The 19795-nt window shown below is 57.0% G+C and overlaps 1 protein-coding gene and 1 long non-coding RNA gene across 2 annotated transcripts in view; one reads left to right on the top strand and one right to left on the bottom strand.

The window, feature by feature from the left end:
• EFNB1 (ephrin B1) overlaps nt 1-19060 on the top strand; it is a 20194-nt gene extending 1134 nt beyond the window's left edge. The window contains exons 2-4 of the mRNA XM_008641682.2: nt 12493-12585; nt 13529-13657; nt 14597-19060. Coding sequence (XP_008639904.1) covers nt 12493-12585; nt 13529-13657; nt 14597-14985 — 611 coding nt within the window. The 3' untranslated portion in view covers nt 14986-19060. The remainder of the gene's footprint in view (nt 1-12492; nt 12586-13528; nt 13658-14596) is intronic.
• On the bottom strand, nt 10541-12469 carry LOC108448787. Its single transcript, XR_001864811.1, has 2 exons — nt 12399-12469; nt 10541-12367 (listed from the first exon to the last, which is right to left on the bottom strand). It is a non-coding gene; the product is annotated as an uncharacterized LOC108448787 (long non-coding RNA).
• Nucleotides 19061-19795: the final 735 nt, after the last annotated feature.

Genomic DNA, 19795 nt, shown 5'->3' on the forward strand with positions numbered 1-19795 from the left:
GGCGGGGGGGGGCTGTGCTGTAGAGTGATGCCATGGTGAGGCTGCGGGGCTGGATGTCCCCAGCGAGCCTGGCGGGGGCTGTTGGAATCTTGCTGCAGAATAATTTGGAATAAACTTGATGCAGAGGAAGCAGCTGGGCCTGGCTCTGGCAGGTCAGCCTTGAGCCCTCATTACTTCTGTTATGGCAAATTTTGCCGAGTGCTTCCCGATGCACAGCTGAGCTGGGTGGTGGCAGGGGCTCATGGGGGGCTCTGTTCCCTGTATGGCCGTGGAGATGCCAAAGTGGCTCCTGGATGGTCAACCACGAAAGTTTCCCTAACAGGAGGGGTGGCAGGAGGGACGACCTGGCGCCACAACCCACGGAGCCGGCTCGGCTCGGCGCGGTGCTGGCAGCAACCACGGGCTCTGCAGGACTGAGTCACTGTGGCAGGGCCGGGCTCTTCCAGAACAATGGTCACTGTCACTGTCCAGACATGGGGATGTCTGTCCTGTGTCACTTGAGGGGCACCAGCTTTGAAGCCATCATGGGGGCAGGACACCCTGGTTCCAGCCCAGATGTCCCAGATGGGCTGGGGATCCCAAAAGCCCTGGCACAACTCCCATGTAGGCTCCTATCTCCCTTACCACAGCCGGCACCAGCCTGGTGGCTCTGGGACCCCAAAGTTCAGCCCTTCTGCTGTCCTTCAGCTGATGCAAAGCTTGATTGAATACAAGCTTTGCCTGCAGTGGGCAGAAATTGGGAAGAGAGGCCAAAGTGCCAGGCTTGGGTCAGGCAAACATCTTGAAGCACTCGATCAGTGGCTCCTCTGTGTTTGGGGGTCAAGTTCAAGCACTAACGTGGTCATCAAACTAATGAGGGCTGAAACTGGGGTCCTCCGAGCTACAGCCCATGGGACTCTCAGGCTGCAAAGAGCCCTCAAAGACAAATAGGTTCCCCAAAATGAGCTCAGGAGGTGAACAAAGCACTGAGAAGAAGAGATATGGGATCCCTCTTATGGTAACCAAGTCCAGCAGGAAGGTGGAGGCAGAAGGATTTACCAGCCCCTGAATTACCCAAATTTTAAGGAGCTGTTTTGCATTTCACACGAAAACTTAAGTGAAAATCAACCTCCCGGAGGTTTGGGAGGCGCTTTCACAAGCGGCCGCCGGTGCATTGCCGACTCCAAACGCGGCTCCCGCGGGGCCCCCGCGGCTTTGAGCCGGTGCCAGCTCCCCTCCAAGGCTGCCAGCACACCTGGGTCACTGCAGGTGACCGGCTCCAGCTCGCTGCGGATCCGACGGGACACGCAGCCGGGATTTTGCAAAGCCAGCATAGCCCAGCTTGGGAAATCCTGGCTGTGCGTCCCGTCGGATGTTGGGATGAGCCTTTTAAGCTCATTTTTTAATATAAAATCCTATTTATCCTCTTGTTCCCAGTTTCAGGCTATATAGGGATGCAGCAAGCGGGGTGCTTGGAGCATCCTGAGCATCCCTGTGGGATGCCCCCCCTCTCCTCAGGGGGCCGGCAGTGCCCTCTGCCCCTGCCATGGACCGTTTCTGACTTTAATTTCTCTTGACTCCTCCATGCTTTGATGCGAAACCCCTTGGAGCTGGGAGCTGCCAGCCGAACTTTGGCCCCTGGGTGGGCTGAGGATGCTCCTGTGATCTGGCCGTACCCTCTGCCGAGCAGCCCCAGGAGTTCTTTCTGCCAAGAAATAAAATAGCCAAAAAAAAAAAGTCAAAAGTCTCCTGAGCGGACCACCCACATGTTGTCTTCTTTTTTTCCCCCCAATTTTTCTCCCCTCCCTTTCCCCAAGCTTTGCCTGGACACACAAAAGGTTTTTTTCTCCCTTTTCATTTCTAAGCCGGGGAAGCGATGCTGGAGCCGAGGGGAGCAGGGCGTGTGCCGCTCATCCCCCACCTTCCCCAGCGGCTGGAAAACCTCCCCACCGGAGCCGGGGGGCTTCCCGGGGTCCCTCCTATTCAGGATTGCTCCTTGCCATTGCTTTGGATATGCCAAGCCTTGTTTAGGGACACTTTTATCACGGAGGGACACAGCCCCAGCCCTCAGCTTAGCAATGAAAAGGCTTTTGAAAGCTGCCGTTCCCTGTCCCCGTCCTCTCCGGAGCCTCACACCGACCCCCTCCACACCAGCTCCAGGCTTTCCTTAGAAGCATCTTTGCTCCTGGGGTGGATAAGGAAAGGTGATGCTTATTCCTAAGGCTTTCCGTAAAGAGCAAGATGCAGCTGCTCCTGCCTGCAGGTCTGCACTGGAGACTGAGACTGGGGGGGCACATGGGACTCCAGCAGGATGTGGGGACCATCCCCAGGATCAAGTGCTGAGAGGGTGAAGGAGCTGGGAATTTGGGAATTGTGTGTTTTATATCATGATGGGCTGTGGTTTCTTCCATCTCTCGTCTCCTGGGTGTTTCCCTGCTTGCCTTTGGTGCCTTGGTGGGATTCCCTGTCCCCAGTGTCCTGTCCCCTCCCTACAAAATACATCCCACTGGAATAGCCTCCCCCCTGCCTGGTGCCTGCACTCACAGGACGTCGTGGGCAGCTCCAGCCCCGCCACAGCTTATCCAGCCCTGCAGGTTCAGCTCCCTCCACCTCCCCTCCTAATTCACTGCAGCTCCTAATTGCATTTGCTGCTCCTCTTTGAACTTGCTCCAGTTTTACTATCTCTGGTAATGAGGTGCCTGGATAGAGATCCATTAATCCCTGTGTCCTGGCAGCAGGGTGACGTGAGGAGGAGCTCCTGGAGTGACTCCCTGCTATCCCAGAGCTCTGGATCAGGGAATCAAAGAGTGGTTTGGGTTGGAAGGAACTGCTAAAAGTCACCTAGTCCATCCCTGGAATGCCCCATCCCTGAAAGAGTTCAAGGCCAGGCTGGATGGGGCTTGGAGCAACCTGCTTTAGTGGAAGGTGTCCCTGCCCATGGCAGGGGATGAACTGGATGGACTCCCATAGTTCCCAGTCCCTTCTGCACTTGGTTTTGGGGCTGGTGGTGGTCCTGGCAGCCCTTTCTGTGTTCAGTGGGGTGTGGAGACCCCAGGCAAACCTTGCTCAGCCTTGGGGTGTGCTCCAGGCAGCTGTTTGCAGAGGTGGTGGTGGTTCCGAGGTGTTCTTCCAGGTGGGATCTCTCACCTGTCCCTCTCCCAAGCCCCAGGGCATGGCCGCAGTGTCCCACATGTCCTGTGAGCCTCTTTAAAGCACAGAGCCCTTGTTTGATGACAATGCTGAAGGAAAAGCAAGGTCCCAATAGATGTTGCCTCATAAATCCGAGGCGTTTGCTGTTTATTGTGAGTCCTTAAGCCCTTCAATCCATTTTTGATGTAATAACGTCCGTAATCCAATCCAACGCTTTTTGGCAGCGGGATGCAGCGAGAGCGGATCTATTACCCTGAGTGTTGTGTTAAAGCCCTTGTCTTGCATTTCTGTTTTTAGATGCAATTAGTCTTAACCTGGCAAGAGTTATTTGTTGTAAACCATGGCTGCTGCTGCTGCGACGCAGCATCGTCCCTGGGCCGCACTCTGTCAGCGTTTTCCTGCAGCTCAGCATGGGGAAGGGGGTCACCTATACCCTGCCAGCTGCCAGGATCATCCTTCCTCCTTGGAAGCTTTTTTAGGACACGTTGCCATACTCGCTTTTCTGGCTGCGCTCCTCCAGCTTCCGTTGGTTTGGGAAGCCTTCAGCCCCTGCCAGCGCGTGTGTGCGGAGCTGCTCGCGCTCCTTCCTGCATTCCTTGGGATTTGATAATTCCCTCCCTGGTTCCTGGGGCTGGGGGCTGTGCCGGGGCAGGGGGGGGGGGCTGCTTTGTCAGCCCACCAGCTCTTTGCTGATGCCATTTGAATGTGGCCACTTTCATGTGCTCCTCATCCTCCTTCCCACAACTTGTTTGGTGGAGGGGAGTTGAAAGCCCAAGGGCCGTTTGATGCCATGATGGGAGCTGTGAACTTCTGCTGATAAAACCCAATTAAGTGGCTTCCTCATTCTTCCCCCAAACGGGCCTGGCTTGTGACACACCCAGGCCAAGCAGAGCCGGCCTGGTGGCATCCATCTGGTTTTGGGGCTTTGCTGCTCCATCCCCATCCCGCTGGGAGCTGCTGGCACAGGGTGGTGATGCCGCGTGGGAGCCGGCGGCCGGACACAAATGGCTCTAACGGTGTCCTGCTCCCGACTTCAAAGCCCGGGCCCTGGCCACGTCAAACCCAAATAATGGCCCTTAGACGACACGCAGTTCCTTGTCTTGCAGGCTTGTCTGAAGAGCGTGACCACAGTAAATGTGATTTTGTTGAGCCCTGTCCCTTAAGCCTCTGCCTCTTTTCTCTTCTCCTCCTCCCTCCTGACCTTTTCGGCTCAGCACTGTCCCTGGACAGCCCCTGGCAGCTGATCTCATGGCTCAGCCTTTCATGGCCCTAATAGGGATGAAAAGCCCCCTCAGAAAGGGCCGGTGTCCTGCGCCCAGCCGGGAGGTAAATACCCCATGCTTTGATCTGCTCTGGGGCCTGGGGGGCCCTGCCTGCCACAAACCCCTGCCCAGGGGTCCCTGCCTGCCATAACCACCCACCCAGCATTTCCATGCCCGCTCAGCTCCCTGGCTGCTGGGCAGCCCAGCCCTGCCCGCGGCCCTGGCACAGCCAAAGGCTCTGGAGCCGGGCACTGGTTGCTGTCTGCCTGGGAAATTCGGCTGGCTGTGTCCCAGGATGCTCTTCCCCAGGAGAAATGATTTCCAAGAGCATCTCTAGCATTGTCACGACCCATTAGGAGAAAAAAAACGTGTTTAACTCCTCAGTGCTCCTGAACACTGAGGTGACAGCAGAGATGACGTGCAGGAGTGATGGCAGTGAAGAGGTGACATCTTCCCCTGCATCACCTGCCTGATCCTGCTCTGCCCCCCTGTTCCTGGGACACTGGGAATCTGCCTGTCCCCCCCCAAAGAGCTTCCTTGGCAGCTGTGTTGGGGAGCTCACAGCAAAGCAGGTGTTTTGGTGCATCCCCTCTTCCCTTTCCTCATCCTGCTCTTCCAGCCCTTGCTCCTCCTGCTATGTCTGCAGCAAATCCCAGGGCATCTCCTGGAGCTGCAGCTGCATGGACTGTGGTGGACCTGGCTCTTCAGTGATGGTCACCTCCAGGGGCTTCCTCTGGGATACTGGAAGAGATTAAACTTGGCTCCTTTTGGATTAAACGTTGAGTAGGAGACTCTCAAGGCAGAAGGAGCTTTCAGCTTTATGAGGAATTGAAACAAATCCTGGCATACTGGTGTGTCTGGGAAGCTGTGCATGGAGAAGTGCAGGCATATTTCTTCCTTGGCTTATTTTTTTAAATAACTATAACATCAAGACTCTCTCCCTGGGCTTTTCCCCTGGGATCCCTATTGCATTCCACTGCTCCTGTAGTGCTGGGAAGAGGCTTGTCGGCATCACTGCCGCTGCGGAGGGGCCTGTGAGGGTGGATGCTGGGTGTGTGATGGTGGGTGCTGGGATGTGATGGTGGGTGCTGGGATGTGATGGTGGGTGCTGGGGTGTGATGGTGGGTGCTGGGATGTGGTGATGGATGCTGGTGATGGTGGGTGCTGTCTATCAGACCAAGAGCTCACTGGGGGCTTCAGGAAGCACTGCCACACTTGGACTCTGAGATACGCAGGGTGCAGGGAGTCTGGCATTAATGAACTGTGACATGCCTCCCTTTTCCATCCCTAATTTCTAGGGATCTGTGTCTGTCCACCCCTCAGCCAGGCTGGCCCAGGTGGTGTGTGGCACCTTAAGCAGGTCATCTTTCCAGAGAGGATTGGTGTCACCCTCCATATGGAGTCTCTTTGCCCTGGGAGTGATGGTTTTGCTGCTGCTGTGTAATGCCTGAGCTCTTTTATCCCACCCTGACAGTGTGGAGTGGGAGTTACACAGCTCATGGAGAGGGGGCTGTGGGAGCACAGGGATCCAGGGGTGGCTGCAGTGGCTCTAATTTGGGGGTAGGGAGGCCCTTTCCTCCATCCATTACTCACCGAGGAGGCAAATCCTTGTCTGGATAGTCAGGGGTTTATGTGGCATCTGTTGGAAATTTCCAAACCCTGTAACTCAAGGTGTTGCTGGAGACCATTTGGTCCATTCACTGCTGTCCACCTGGAGCAGAGACCAACTCCTGCCATGCAATCCCCAGGAGCAATGGATCATCTCCTGCTCCAGCTGTTGTGTGGTGCAGCACTGGGAGCTGCAGGTGATCCTGCTCTGAGCCAGCCTCCAGTGGGTGCACGACCACAGTGGGAGCAGTGCCTGGGCTGGCTCCTCTTTGCAGTTCTGGGCCAGGAGTTTCACCGATGTCACCTCCCCACATCCAGAAGTTCCTGGTTGTTATGCAAAGTTTGCCTGTAATTGCACTGGGGTTTCCTCCTGGCTGTCCCACAGCACCTGGAGTTCCTGTCCCTCCCCACTGCCTGGCACCTCCTTGGCTCCCTGAGCTCTCCCAGGCAGCTGGAGCTTCCAGAAGATCTGCACATGAATCAGCCTCTCTGTCCCTGATAACCTGAGGTTTCTCTGAGCCCCTGGGAGTGAGGATGGAGCCCGAGCTCAGGTGGGCAGCTGGTGTTGGCATTGGTCTTGCAGCTGGGGATGGCACTGTCTGTCCCCATCCTCTTCCCAAAGGATTTCTCAGTCATCTCCCAGATGTTTTGCTACCTAACAGGAGAGATTTACCCTGTTAAAAGGCAATAATTGCTTTCCTCCTCTCCTGCTCCCAGTGGGGCCCACAAATGGCTCTGGCGGAGCATCAGGTGGGGAATTACCTGGCACTTTCATCCGACCTGTCTCCAGTTGCTTGGGGCGACTGCAGAGACTGTACAAATCACCCTCCTCTCCCAATGATGTGCTCTTTGTTTGGAAGGGATGGATAGACCTGAAGACAAAGGGTTTATTTAGGGCTGTGGTCCCCCTGAGCTGGGCAGGGAGCAGGATGGGGACACTGGGAGTCTCCACAACTCATCCACACGGACATCTCACAGTGTTGATGATAAAGGGCTGGAGTGAGTCACCAAGCCGTGGTCCTGCAGCCAAGATATGCTTTCCAGCCTGGATGAGGTTCCCTGCAATCAAACAGTGACTCTTAATTACTATACTAATTAGGGTTGGTTATAATTTTCCACCAGAAAGCTGATTTAATGGGAAATTAGCTTTTCACTTAAGCATTACTTGGGTTCAAGTGTCTTTTTCCAGTGGATACTTCAGTGTTTGCCTGTTGTTCTCCCTTTGCCCCAGGAAAGAACGGGAGAGAGTGGAGCTGTAGGTGGTGAGGATGAGTGTGGTGGGTGGTGCCCTCCCTTCTTCCCTCTGTAACTGTGTGAGTGTCCCTCTGTTCTCTATAAGGAATGGGTCTAATTTAACCCTTTAATTTGATTTTGGGGATGCTGACCCTGGCCAGGGAAAGCTGAACCCCATCCCAGCCAAACCCCATGCCATGGTTTTCATTCCTGTTTCCAGCAGTGCATTTGAACTGGGGATTTTCCCACTGCCTTTGCTGGAGCAGGGAGCGTGGGGTGAGATGGCCAGATTCCCAGTGCTCCATGGGCTGGCTGCAGCAGCAGGCTCCTCACCTGCCCAGTACAGATGTGGGGAGAGACACAGCAATCCCAGCTGGCCTCATGGCATGGGCATGGGCCTGGCCTTGCCCTGATGCCAGGGAGGAGAGCAGAGAGGGCCCTCCCGGGGTCAGTGGTGCAGGCAGAGCAGCCTCCATGGCTCTTCTCTTTCCATGCTGGACGATGTGGCTGGAGCAGCTCTGGAGCTGGCAGGAGTGGCTGTGAAACCCAAGCCTTGTACCTCCTGCACCGTGTGGGGATGGGACAGGGCTGGGCTGGCTCGCACAGGCGTTTCAGGGGCTGCAGGGCCCCTTCCCGGTGCAGCTGCCTCGGGAAGGCTGGGAGAAGGCTGGAAGAAGGCTGCCGGCCCCGCTGGCAGTGTGACAGCGGGGGGGGGGCTCCCCCCGCACAGCCCCTGCCCCGGCGCTGGCAGCAGCCCCAGCCAGTGTGCTGGAGCTCAGGGAAAGGGCTGGGGGATGTGTGCGGGGTGGGGGGCTCATGTCCCCACAGCTAGGAAGTGACACCGATATCAATATTAATAATACCGATAATGGGATGCCCTGAGCAGGAGCTCCGTGGCCCTGCTGGCTGGGAGGAGCAGGAGGAGGAGGAGCAGGGGCTGTAAGCAAGCTGTGCTCCCTGGAGGCCCCAGGGAGCTGGTGTGCAGTGGAGCAGGCGGGTGCCTCCAGTCGGTGACCTGGAAGTGGCTTCGTGTCCCCTGGGGTTCCAGCCCTGGTTGGGATGGGGGAAGGAGCTCAGTGCCCGTGGTGGGTTGGGCTCCAGGGCAGCACCTCTGTGTCGGTACTGAGGGGGTGTAAAACAGCTTGAAAGACCTGGAGAGGGGAGGTGGCAGGAGCTGGGATTTTATTTGGAGTGCAGTCTGCTTGTGGATTCCTGCAGGGATCTCTGGCAGTGTCTGAGCATGTCGGAGATGTGGGAGGCACATCTCCAGGGTGACCTGCAGGGGCTTCACCTGTGCCAGGAGGGCCTTTCAGCCCAGGGGTGTCCAGGCTGGGCTGAGGCTGCTCTGCACCAGCTGCCCCTTGCCAGGATCAGTCCCTTGGCTCCAGCGGGATTGGGATCAGGCTGTGGGGCACCGGTGGGATGCTGCCACCTCTCCTAAAGTGATGGAAACACGAACCTGGTGCAGGTCTGGGGCAAGGGGGGTGGTGGGGACGGCGGCCGGGCTGCGGCCACGCCGTGCCTGGCTGGGGCTGGAGCAGGGCTGTGTTGCACAGATGGAAGAGTGATTAAGAGCAATAAAAGGAAAGAGACTTGGATTCGCTACAGTCTCAGCACATTAATTGTGCTTCGGGGCCCAAATCATAACGCAGCCCTGCTAGAGGGAATCCAGCAGAGAAACCAAACATCTCGCTCTGGCCAAGGCTGACCATTTAAGAGACCCTTGCCTTCATCTCTTGCCAGGTATTACTTCCAGCGTCTCCCATCTGCCAAAACCCGAGTTCTCCTTTGAAATATTTTTAGGGGAGGGAGAAAAGCTCTGGTGACACCGAGTGCTGGCGGTGGGGAGGCAGCAGGGAGAGCACATGGCATTGCTGGCTTGGAGACGGGACCATGGGGTTGTTGGGTGTCTCAGCCATCTGTTCCAGCTCCGTGGTGTGTGTCACTGGGCTGGATGGGCGTGTGGGATTCCAGGAGTGGAGGTCCTGCCTGGCTTCCATGGTGGCTGAGCATCTCCTCTAAATTGACAAGCAATTACATGGTTAATGGTATCACTGTTAAATCCTCATCACTCAGCAGCCCGAGGCTTAATGCTCCATTAGGGCAGAGGCATCTGATGGCTCTCCGGGCTGGGAGTGGCCTTTGGAAATCGGCCTTTGGAAGTCGCTGGCCAGAGATTATTTTTGCTCTCCCAGTCCTACAGCCAACCTGTGAATCCATCCAAAATGGAATAGGGCAGGAAAATGCTCCTGTACGCTCAGTGTTGCTGGGGCTGGCTGGGTTGAGCCTTGCTGGTGTGGCATGGGGAGGTGAGAGGGCTGTTTGAGACCTGCCATTTCCTATTCCCTGGGTATTCCCAGCTCCCTGCCTGGCTTCCTTCGTCGTGTCACAGCCGTGCCTCCTGCTGCTGCCCTGCAGCTGCCTCTCTCCAGCTTGGGGCTCTCCCAGCTCTCCTGCAGCCGCTGCCTTGCCTGTGGATTTAACATTTTCCTCTGGGTTGCTGACTCTGGATTCCATTGGCAGCTGAGGATTGGTGGTGTCACCACGGCTCACCCTAAGCATGGCAGTGAGTGGCACAGGCACCGGGGAATCCATTAAGTGCCACCTGGATCCCACTCTGGATCCACTGGAGCTGGGCTGAGCTGAGCCTGGAGCCTTCTGCTGGGGCTTCTTCCACTGGGAAAGCAGGAAACAGAGCAGGAGGAGCAGCTCTTCATCGCTGAGCTTCACAGGGAATTGTGCTGGAGGAGCCTTTCCTGATGGATCAGGGACCTGCTGCTCTCACATCACCCTGTCCTATGTGTTCACGTCAAACTCTCTGGACTGTGCACCATTGGATGGATTTGGGGATTTAGGATTTTGACTTTTGGAAGCCCAACCAGCTGCATGAAGCATCCAGCTTCTCTCCGGCCCGTTGTGGATTTACATGGAATGTGGCAGCTCATGTCCTTGTTTCCAGAGGCCATTCCAAGACCATCACTATGGGTTTTACAAATGTTTTCCCCTTTTTCTGTTCCCTCAAGCAACTGCTTCATTTTTCCACGTGGTTCCCTCTCCAAGCTACTTTCTCCCTCATCATTTCCATGGGCAGAACAAGAAGAAACTTCATGTCCAAGTGTGGGGTGGAAAGAAGGATGCTCAGCTGTGTCCCTTTGTCCATCCCTGCGGCTCCAGCTGCTCCCTGTGTCCTCTTTGGACGTTTAATATTTTTGTTATACGTGGATGGTACATCTCATAGTTATTTGCAGGAACTGCTGCCTTTATGGGATCTTCTGGTTCCCCCCGCAGTGAACTTTGCTTGCTTGTTACCTCATTTTGATATAATTAGTTAATTATTTATAAATCAGACCTTGTGAGGCCTCACAGGGACTGGTTTTTACAGACTGCTCCCTTCTCCCTCGATGGATGAGTCTCTTTGAGATGGAACAACCAATGGCATGGAGCGGGGAAGCTGGGAAACTGCTCAAGGAGCTGCTTCAGGGCCGTGAGCTGGGATGTATCTGCTGATTTCACCCCCAAACCGGCGCCTCTGGCCTGGGAGAACTGGGCTGCCGAGCTTTCTGCTGGAGTTCACTTCAGATGTGTTTTTATGGGGAGTCTGAGCTCAGGTCCATCCTGTTTGGATTCCAGAGAACTTGTGCAGGCTGTCGGGGGCGTTTCTCCGCATTCCCAGGCGTTTGCGTGAGGCTTGGTGCTGACAGTGCTGCTGTCGGAAGGGCCGCCAGCAGATCCCAGCTGGATGCACCATCCCAGCTGCATGCACGGCTCCATCCCGGGAGCTGCTGGCAGGGGGGACCTGCTGCGGGAGAGATGATAACTCAGCAAATGGCCCAGGGACTTCCTGATCAGGAAAACGTTTGCTGGGGTTTCAGGCAAGAGCCTTGATTGCACAGAGGTGTTTGGAAAGAGCTGATGGACTTGGAGCCTGCTTCCCGGCAGGATCTGGGGGTGCTTTCCAGAGTATCCCAGTGTGGCAGCTCATGGAGGCACCCATTCCTGAGGGGAATGTGGAAAGACGTCCTTGCTCTGTAGTCCAGCCTCTTCCTGTCCCCTCACCAACACCCAGCAGGGTCCAATGGATTCATCCCAAATTTCCATCAGTCACCTGCCCTCCCAGACCTGCGTTTTTGCGGGATGGAGGCCAGAATAGGGCTGCACAGGGAACCTGAAACCCTGGGGCTGAGCTTTGGCCTTGAGGCTCAGGGAGGTGTTGGCTGTGCTGTGTTGGCCAAGTCCTGCCTTGTGTCTGGAAAATTATCCCTGGACTCTGTGATTCTCCATCGCATCGCCTTCCCCAAGCTGTTGCCGAGCTCCTCCCAGGTTTCACTGCTTCCCTGGGTGAATTGTTCCCTGTGGTTGGATTTGGTGGAGCACTGGGATGATTTGTGTTTGCCACGATGGAGGGAGGTGCTGGGGTAGGAACCATCCTGGTCCCTGGGCAGATCTGGCTCTGTGCCAGGCACAGCGGCCACATCCAGGGCGCTTGTGGGATCAGAAATGAGTTTTTTCAGTCTGTTTAGCAGAATGTGCCATTTAGGTGCTTAATCCTGCAATCCTCTCATTTGGGTTTGTTCTCTCTTGTGTCCCCCCTGCCCTGAGCCCCGTGCAGAGGGCCAGAGGGTGGGGGACCTTCCCTGTGCTCCCGTGGGATCCAAGGGCTGAAAACTCCGTGCCGGCTCCATCGAAAAGTTAATGCGAATTTAAGTGACTTCTGCCCTGCAATTAGAGCCCCCAGAGCCCACTGGGGCTCTGAGTTTACATTCTTCACCGAGGCACAGGGTGTAATTAGAGATGTATAATTTAAACTGTGCATATGCAAGTGTTCCCATTCTGCACCAGGAGCAAAGGAAATTATCCAGGAATTAAAGGGGGAGGAGGGTGCAGGCATGGAGAATGGCTCACTTGTGTGGATGTGGCAGTGAGAGGAAGCTGCAGGGATCATGTCCTCACTGCTGCAGGCAGCTTTGGAAGGGGCAGGAGCCGGGAATTCAGTGGGCTCCGGGTTGGGGCACGAAGATGTGGCTGTAATGGGGGATCAGGAGTGAATCCCTTGGGTAGGAGGTGCCAGGGGATAGCTGGGACCTGCCTGGCAGTGCCAGGGGGCGGTGAGGACCTGCCTGGGGACAGGTGGGGACCTGCCTGGCAGTGCCAGGGGACAGTGGAGACCTGCACAGTAATGCCAGGGAACAGCAAGGAGCTGCCCAGCAGTGCCCTTCCAGCTCCTAGGAACCTGTCTAACATGCCCTCTCTTTTCTTGCAGCCACTTCCAACGGCACACTGGATGGCTTGGAGAACCGGGAAGGAGGGGTCTGCCAGACACGCTCCATGAAGATTGTCATGAAAGTGGGGCAGGGTGAGTCCTCCCGTTCCCTGGGGTCTCCTGCTGCCTGCTGACACAGGGTCTCTGTCCCTCTGGGGAGTGTGGGAGTTCAACATTCCAGGGAAACTGAGGCCAGGCCAGCTGCTCCTGGGAGCACTCCTGGGTTAGTTCAGCAGAATTTCATTTTTAGGATCTTGCTTCCTGCCTTTTTTCTCTTGCCAACATGGCGCATGTGCGGAGCACTGGGATTGAAAGGGAGCGATTGTTCCGGTTACCTCGTGGGCTGTATCCCTGCGGGAAGTGACCTCGGCACAGGACCCATGAGCCCTGCGAGTGCCTTAGGGGAGCTGGCACAGGCAGTGCCCTGTAACTTCCCGGGCATCCAAGGGGGGATTGGAGCTGGCCAGGCATCAGGGCTTGGGCTTGGTGGCTCTCAGCTGTGGAGGCCACCGGGCTTTGGGGATTCTGGTGGCAGTGGGACACCAAGGATATCACCAATGGGCTCTTCTCCTGGAGCTCCTACTCCCCACCACCTCTATCCGGAGCTGCTTCCCAGCCCCAGCGATGCCCCGGGCTCATTTCAGCCCCAACTCGGATGCGCAGCTCCCGATTCTGCTTCTCATTATTGTGTTTGCACGTCAGGGCCTATATTTATAATAAACAGGCAAAGCTGTGCTGCAGCCTTGGCCTCCTGCCTTCCCTTCCCTTCCCTTCCTCCCGCTGCCCGAGCAAGAAACCTGTCCCAGCCCACGCACGGGAGCTCTGAAAACAGCAAACCAGGGAATTAGGGTGGGGACCTCCTTCCCACAAGCCCTGGAGCAGCTCAGCCTTGCTCTGTTGCTCTCGGCATCTCCCAGCACTCCTGTGCCCCGTGGGAGTGGCTGGCATTTGGGGGCACTTCTTTAGGGGGGAGCAAGCTGCTGCCTTCCAGGTTGGATCAAGGCTTCTCATCCATCCATCCCCTCCATTTTCCCAGATCCAAACGCGGTGATCCCAGAGCAGCTGACAACGAGTCGGCCGAGCAAAGAGTCAGATGACACCGTGAAAGTCGTCACGCAGAGCCCGCGCAGCAAGGTCCCGGCGGTGGAGGAGCCCGGCAAGCCAGGTGGGTGTTCCAGGGATCCCCAGGAGAAGGATGGGGTTCTACCTGCCGTGGGGCCAATGAAGCCCCTCCAAGCTGAGCTTGTTGCTTGGATCCCAGGGATAGCAGACTCTCCGGATCAGGGGTCTGGATGGCTTTGCCGTAAGTGTTGTGCCCATCTCTGCCATCCTGCTGCTGTCCCAAGCCCAGGGTGCAGAGCAGCTCGGGTTCGTTTTCCCAGCTCTTGGCAGAGCTTTGCAGGGAAGTGCTGTTTCAGCACTCTTCCTCCTCCTCCTCCTCTTCCCATGTGTTCCTCACAATACATCTGGGAGGGCTTGGAGGAGGTGAGGTCCTCAGGTGTGAGAGCCCTTTGAAGGTGGTTTCCGGAGTTCCTGGCCCTTCTGAGAGCAAAGTGGAATCAGATGAAGCCAGGAAGAGTCTCTCTTTTCTTTCTGCCTGGATCGGCCTCTGAGCTCCCCGCGGGAGCTGTGGCTGCCCTGGCCCAGGGGTCAGTAATTGAAGACTGGGGGGCTCTGGATGTCTGTGAAGGGCATCCAGGTCTGTTGTGGGGAGCGAAGGCTCCCCGGGTCTGGAATGGTGTCACCTGGACACGATCAACACTCTGCTCCATAGGCTGGGAGATGGGAAGGGGAGCAGTGGTGCAGGGTGGGGGACAGAGCATATGGTGCCCCCTCTGTGCATGCCTGAGGCTCCTGCCTGCCCTGCCCAGTCCTTCCCAGGGATGTGTGGGTCTCACTGGGGAGGGAGGGTGGGGAGCAAGTGCCATCCCCTTGGAGGTGGGGGGCTCCCCTCCTTGGGAGCATGGCAGAAGAATGTTGTACTGAGTTTGGGGGGCAGAGAGGAGCTATGGGCGACTCATCCCCCTGCTCCACAGGTGTAATCCATGCATGGATAGAGCATGGATCTGGCTACCTCTCTGACTCATGTCCCCTTGCCTTGCAGGCTCCGTCAACCAGGACGGCCAGGAGACCCAAGGTCCCAGCGATGGCTTCCTGAGCTCCAAGGTGGCCGTGTTCGCGGCCATTGGCGCTGGCTGCGTCATCTTCATCCTCATCATCATCTTCCTCGTTGTGCTCCTGATCAAGATCCGCAAGCGGCACCGGAAGCACACGCAGCAGCGAGCCGCAGCCTTGTCCCTCAGCACCTTGGCCAGCCCCAAATGCAGCGGGAACGCGGGCTCGGAGCCCAGCGACATCATCATCCCCTTACGGACTACAGAGAACAACTACTGCCCGCACTACGAGAAGGTGAGCGGGGACTACGGGCACCCCGTCTACATCGTGCAGGAGATGCCCCCGCAGAGCCCAGCCAACATTTACTACAAGGTGTGAGGAGCAGCCTGGGAACGGCCGATGCAGCAGCGCGGGAGCGCCGGGCGCGGGGCTGGCGCCGCAGGGAGGAAGCGAAACGCCCCACCCGGCACGGCGCGGGCAGCGCCGGGAGCGGCGCCGGGGAGCGGAGGGCTCAACGCTCACGTGCTGATTCTCCCCTTTGTATTTAGTTTTGTAGTTCTCAGCTTTTGTAATCCCGAGACTCTGAGGGTGAGCCTTCAGCCTCCTCCTCTTCTTCTGCAGACTGTGGCCGGCCGTGGGGGGCAGGCGCTGTGCCTTTCCGTGCTCGGGACACCGCTGGCAAACCCGGAGACTCCACCTCCCCTTTGTGGTTTAGGATTTCCCCGCGTCACCCCTGCGGCCCTGCGGGAAGTGCCCGCCAGCACCACGGGCTCCCCGAGCCTGGAGCGACGCCGGGGCCTCGGTCCCAGGAGCAGCAAGCGCACAGGGGGATGAGGAGGAGGAGGATGCTTTGCCAAGGTGCCAAGATGCAGACAACTGTGCAGGGAGGAAGCTGGCAAACCCGATTTACTACTACTACTATTATTATTATTATAATTATTTTAATTTTTTTGTAACATTTTTATTTTTGTGAATTCCGGGTGGGACTCCGGCCCGCCGCCTCTGGGCACACGCCATCACCTCCTTCCAGCACGTCATCCCGCCAGCCACGGGGCAGATTCCGCTCCCCCCGCTGCCCCTGGAAACTTTTGTGTTCGTAGCTGTTGACTCTTGTTTTAGTCTCTTTATAAAAAGAAAGAAAGAAAAAAAAATTCTATCTCCACCCTGTCTCAAGCGTTCCGTGCGCGAGGGGCCGGACAGCGCTCCTGCCCCACGCGGAGCAGCCGTGGCCTGGCAGCTCTTCCCAACCCCTCTGGAGCATCCCACTGTGGAAAAAAGCCTTTGGCTTTCCATTGGGCTGGGGCTGAGCCTGCTGGAAGCAAAGTAGGGGGTGGCAGGGGGAAGCTGCAGCCCCCTCCTAAGCTGGGCATACTGCAGGTGGTTGTCCTTGGAAAGGAAAACTGGAAAACAAAGGTTCCCGACCTGCAGCTTGTGCTGGGGGTATCAGGAGGAGGCTGGTGCTCAGGGCTGGAAGCCCCCAAAGAGGCTGGAGCACCAGGCTTGGCTTGGTTGGGAGCTGAGCCAAAGGCTTTTCCGCCCTCCTGCTTTACCTGGAGAATCCAGTGCCCCTTGGCAGGACCTGCTTTGGGGACCAGCCCCTGCTGTGCCTGTTCCCCACCCTGCTCCTGGTGCAGAAGCGTTCCCTGTCTTGCCGCCTCCCGGGGGTCCCACAGCCCGGGCTCCCCTGCCCTTGCCTTGCCCATCTCCTGCCCAAAACTGGAAGGAGTTGAGCCTGTGTGGTGGGATCATTCCCAGCTTCCTCTTGCCAGGAGGAGCTGCCGGCACCGTGGCTGATGCCAGTGAGCCCAGCGGGGCTGGCAGTGCCCTGTCACTGCCTGTCCTCGGGCTGTCCCCCCTTCCTCACTTTCTTTTCCTTCCAGCAGTAGCTGCTTTTGCTCAGGGAGCAGGAGTGGGGCCAGCGGGGCTGTTCCCAGCTGGGCTGTTCCCTCCTGTCCCCAGGGCCCCGAATCCCGCGTTAGGAAGTGCCCAAAGAGCGAGGGAGCTGCTCTGCTAAAGTGCCTTGACGAGGAGCGGGCGGGGGCGGGGGCAGAGCAGGGACGGAGGGGATCCATGGCCTGGAGGATCCGGTGGCTTGGGGGGATCTGGTGGCCCGGCTGCTGTGCTGGGGTTTGGCCCTGAGTGGGATGGGAGCATCCCGTGGTGTCACGTTGTTGGGTTTGTGGTGGTTTAGGGCAGGAATTTGGGATGGAGTGGAGCAGGATGTCCCAGCTCCCCTCCTGCCCTCAGCATCCCAAGGTGGTTCTGCTTCCAGGGCCCTGAACCAGCTGCTTCCCTCGGGAGAGATGCGCTCCAGCGGGTGCTCCCCCCGCTTCCCCTGTGTAGCACCTTCTGTCCCCCTCTCCTTTGTGGGATCCACTGCCCATCCTGGTCCGGGAGCTGCCCCCACCAGGACCCCCATTCCCCAACAGGGAAATCCCAGAGAATTGTGTCTTAAAAAATCCCCCTTTCCCTCCTCCCTCTGCCAAACCTTGGCCTGTGTTTCCCAAGGTGGGCAGAGCCCTGGCTGGGCAGTGGTGGCAGCAGTGATGGTGACAGTGACAGTGGAATCCCTTGGGAGTAGTGGCTGGAGTGGAGGGGGAAGTGGGGGGACGATGTAGTTTTGGTTTGGTTTTTGTGGAGAAGGGACAGAGTCTGGCCATAGGTTGTACCAAAAGTGATCTGACAGTGCCGGTGGCTTCCCACAGTGGCCATCCCCAGCTGAGGTCTCCATCAGTCCCACTCCTGCTGCTGGGAACAGCTGGAAAACCTTGTAAATATGTGAAGAAAGGGTGAAATCAGAACTCTTGGTTTTTGCTGAGCACCTCGGGCTGCTGGGTCCTGGATCAGAGTGTGTCCCTTGGGTTCTTTTTGTGGAAAGCATTGAAGTTTGATTGATTTTTTCTTTTTTTTTTTTTGGATTTTTTGTTTCTTCCCCCACCCCGTTTTGTTTGTGTAAATACTAGTCTTTTTTGGAAGAAATAATGTAAAGATGTTTTGTATAAACTCCGAATTATTTTCTGGTTGCTTTTTCTTAGAAAAACAAATGAGAACTTAAAAAAAAAAGACGAAAAAAAAAGAAATTTTAACCACAAGAACGGGTGTAAAACATTGTCATAGAGCTCAGCCCGGAGCCCATGGGCTGTGCTGGAGTGTGGGAACTGCCGGGATCGGGATTGGGGACCTGCCCTCGATGTAATGCAGGATCAGATGGGCTCCAAGCAGAGAGTGAGCCAGGAGTCTGGGATTCTATTCCATCCCAGAATCTGTGGCTCATTCCCAGTGAGTCCCAGAGCTCTGAGCTGTGCCCTGGCCACAGGCAAAGACTTGGGGACACATGGTGACCTGAAGGAGCATCAAATTTATCGCCTTTCTTACCTTTAACCAAAAAATCCCTGACCTGGGGATGCAGAACTCAGTGCAACATCCTGAGATCCTGCTCTGCTTTTTCAGGCCTGTGGAGCTGCTCCTGCTGCAGATCTCTTTCCCAACCATCCCTATTTTCAGTTTTCCTGTTTTGGTTGCCAGCTGCCAGCTCACCGTGGCCCCATCTCTGCTTGGTGCCTGGGCTGAGGTGGCTCCTCCTCAGCCGTGCCCACCTCAATGCAGGGGCCCTGCCCAGGAGTGGTGACTTGCCTGGAGCCATCTCTGGTGTCACCTGGCACTTGCTGGGAGCATTGGGGACCCCCAGTTGTCCCAGTTGCTCCCGGGAGCTGGGCTGTGAACCTGCATTATATCGACACAGGGTTCCCGGGGGGTTCTGGAGGTGCCGGAGCAGGGATGGACATCCCTCTCTCCATCCCGGCAGCGCCGCACCCCAGCACGTCCTCACCGCGCTCCCACATTTCAGAGCTGTGCCACCTCCACATCCCACAGCGTCACATCCGCGCCGTCCCCTGTCCCCAGGGGCCCGGCCCTGCCATCAACCAGCCGGGGCTGCCGCTGCCCCACCCCTGTGCCATGGTACCGCTGGAGCAGCCGGCCTGCCGGATTTTCCCTGTCCGCTCTCCACTGCCCTTACCGAGAGGTGGATACGGACCTGGAGCCTGGATGTGGTCCCGGTGCGGGGCACACGGGATGGGGCTTGGGCCGAGCGGGAATGGTTGGGCGCCGTGTGGGGAACTGGGCACGGAGGGAGCGAGGTCCCTCTGTGCCGGCACCTCCTCGGCTGCAGGGGCACATCCTGGCTCCGGCCTCAGCATCCCCGTGCTGGTTGATCCTCCTCGGCTCCCGGTGGGGCTCCGGCGGTGCCGGGATCTCCTCGGCCGCGCTCCCAGTGCCGCAGATTTTCTTTCTTCGTGTCATGTTCCTGGTTTTGATTCCTTTCGCCTTCTCCCAGCTCTCCCGCCCAGTAGCATATCATCGGCATCGGTAACAGCTCTGTGGCAGCTGAACTCCATGGAGCCGTGATGGAACCTGATATATTGTTAAATAAAAGGGTTTTTTTCCTATGGAATCCCGGCTGTCTCCCGTGTGCTTTATTCCTGCCCCAGGCTTGAAACCGCAGTCTGGGCTGAAGAGATCTGGGAAGCGTTGGCTGGGACAGATCTTCACCGGCTGGTCCTGGAGGGACCTGGTGGGTTTGGTTTGGTCAGGAAAAGTTTGGAGATTTTCTGTCCAGTATTTACAGCATGGACTCAGGATTGGATGAACACGGGGTTGGATATGGATGGATATGGTTGGGCACTCCATGGATATGGTTGGACCTGGTGATCTTAAGGGTCTTTTCCAGCCCAAATGGTTCTGTTTCCATGGCTCTGTCCCTGCAGCTGGAGGCTCCTGGAGGCCACTGGATTCCCCTCAGGCTTGAGGAGCTGCTCCTGTGCTCCAGAGCAGGCCCAGCCTGTTGGGAGCTGCTGGTGGCTGGCACAGGACAGGGGTGTCCTATTCCTGGCAGGAATGAGCCCTCCCCAGACAGGCACAGGGAAAAACAGGAAGGGAGTGAAGCTGGCTCTTCCTCACTCTGGAGATGCTTTAGGAGAGGATGGAGTCATGGAAGTTCCTGCCTGGTGCAAACCACACCTGCTCCAGTCCAGGTTGTCCTGTCAGGAACTGTGGGTGCTGAATTCCAGTGTGACCACAGGGGTATGTGAGGGAATGGGTCTGGTTTATGGGATCTTAGAGTTAAAGTGGGGCTGAGGCACCAACCAAGAGAGGTTGGAGAAAACTCATCCAACATGGAGGGGTGAGG

Source organism: Corvus brachyrhynchos, unplaced genomic scaffold (assembly GCF_000691975.1).
Source record: "Corvus brachyrhynchos isolate BGI_N302 unplaced genomic scaffold, ASM69197v1 scaffold220, whole genome shotgun sequence".
NCBI classification, from domain to species: Eukaryota; Metazoa; Chordata; class Aves; order Passeriformes; family Corvidae; genus Corvus; species Corvus brachyrhynchos.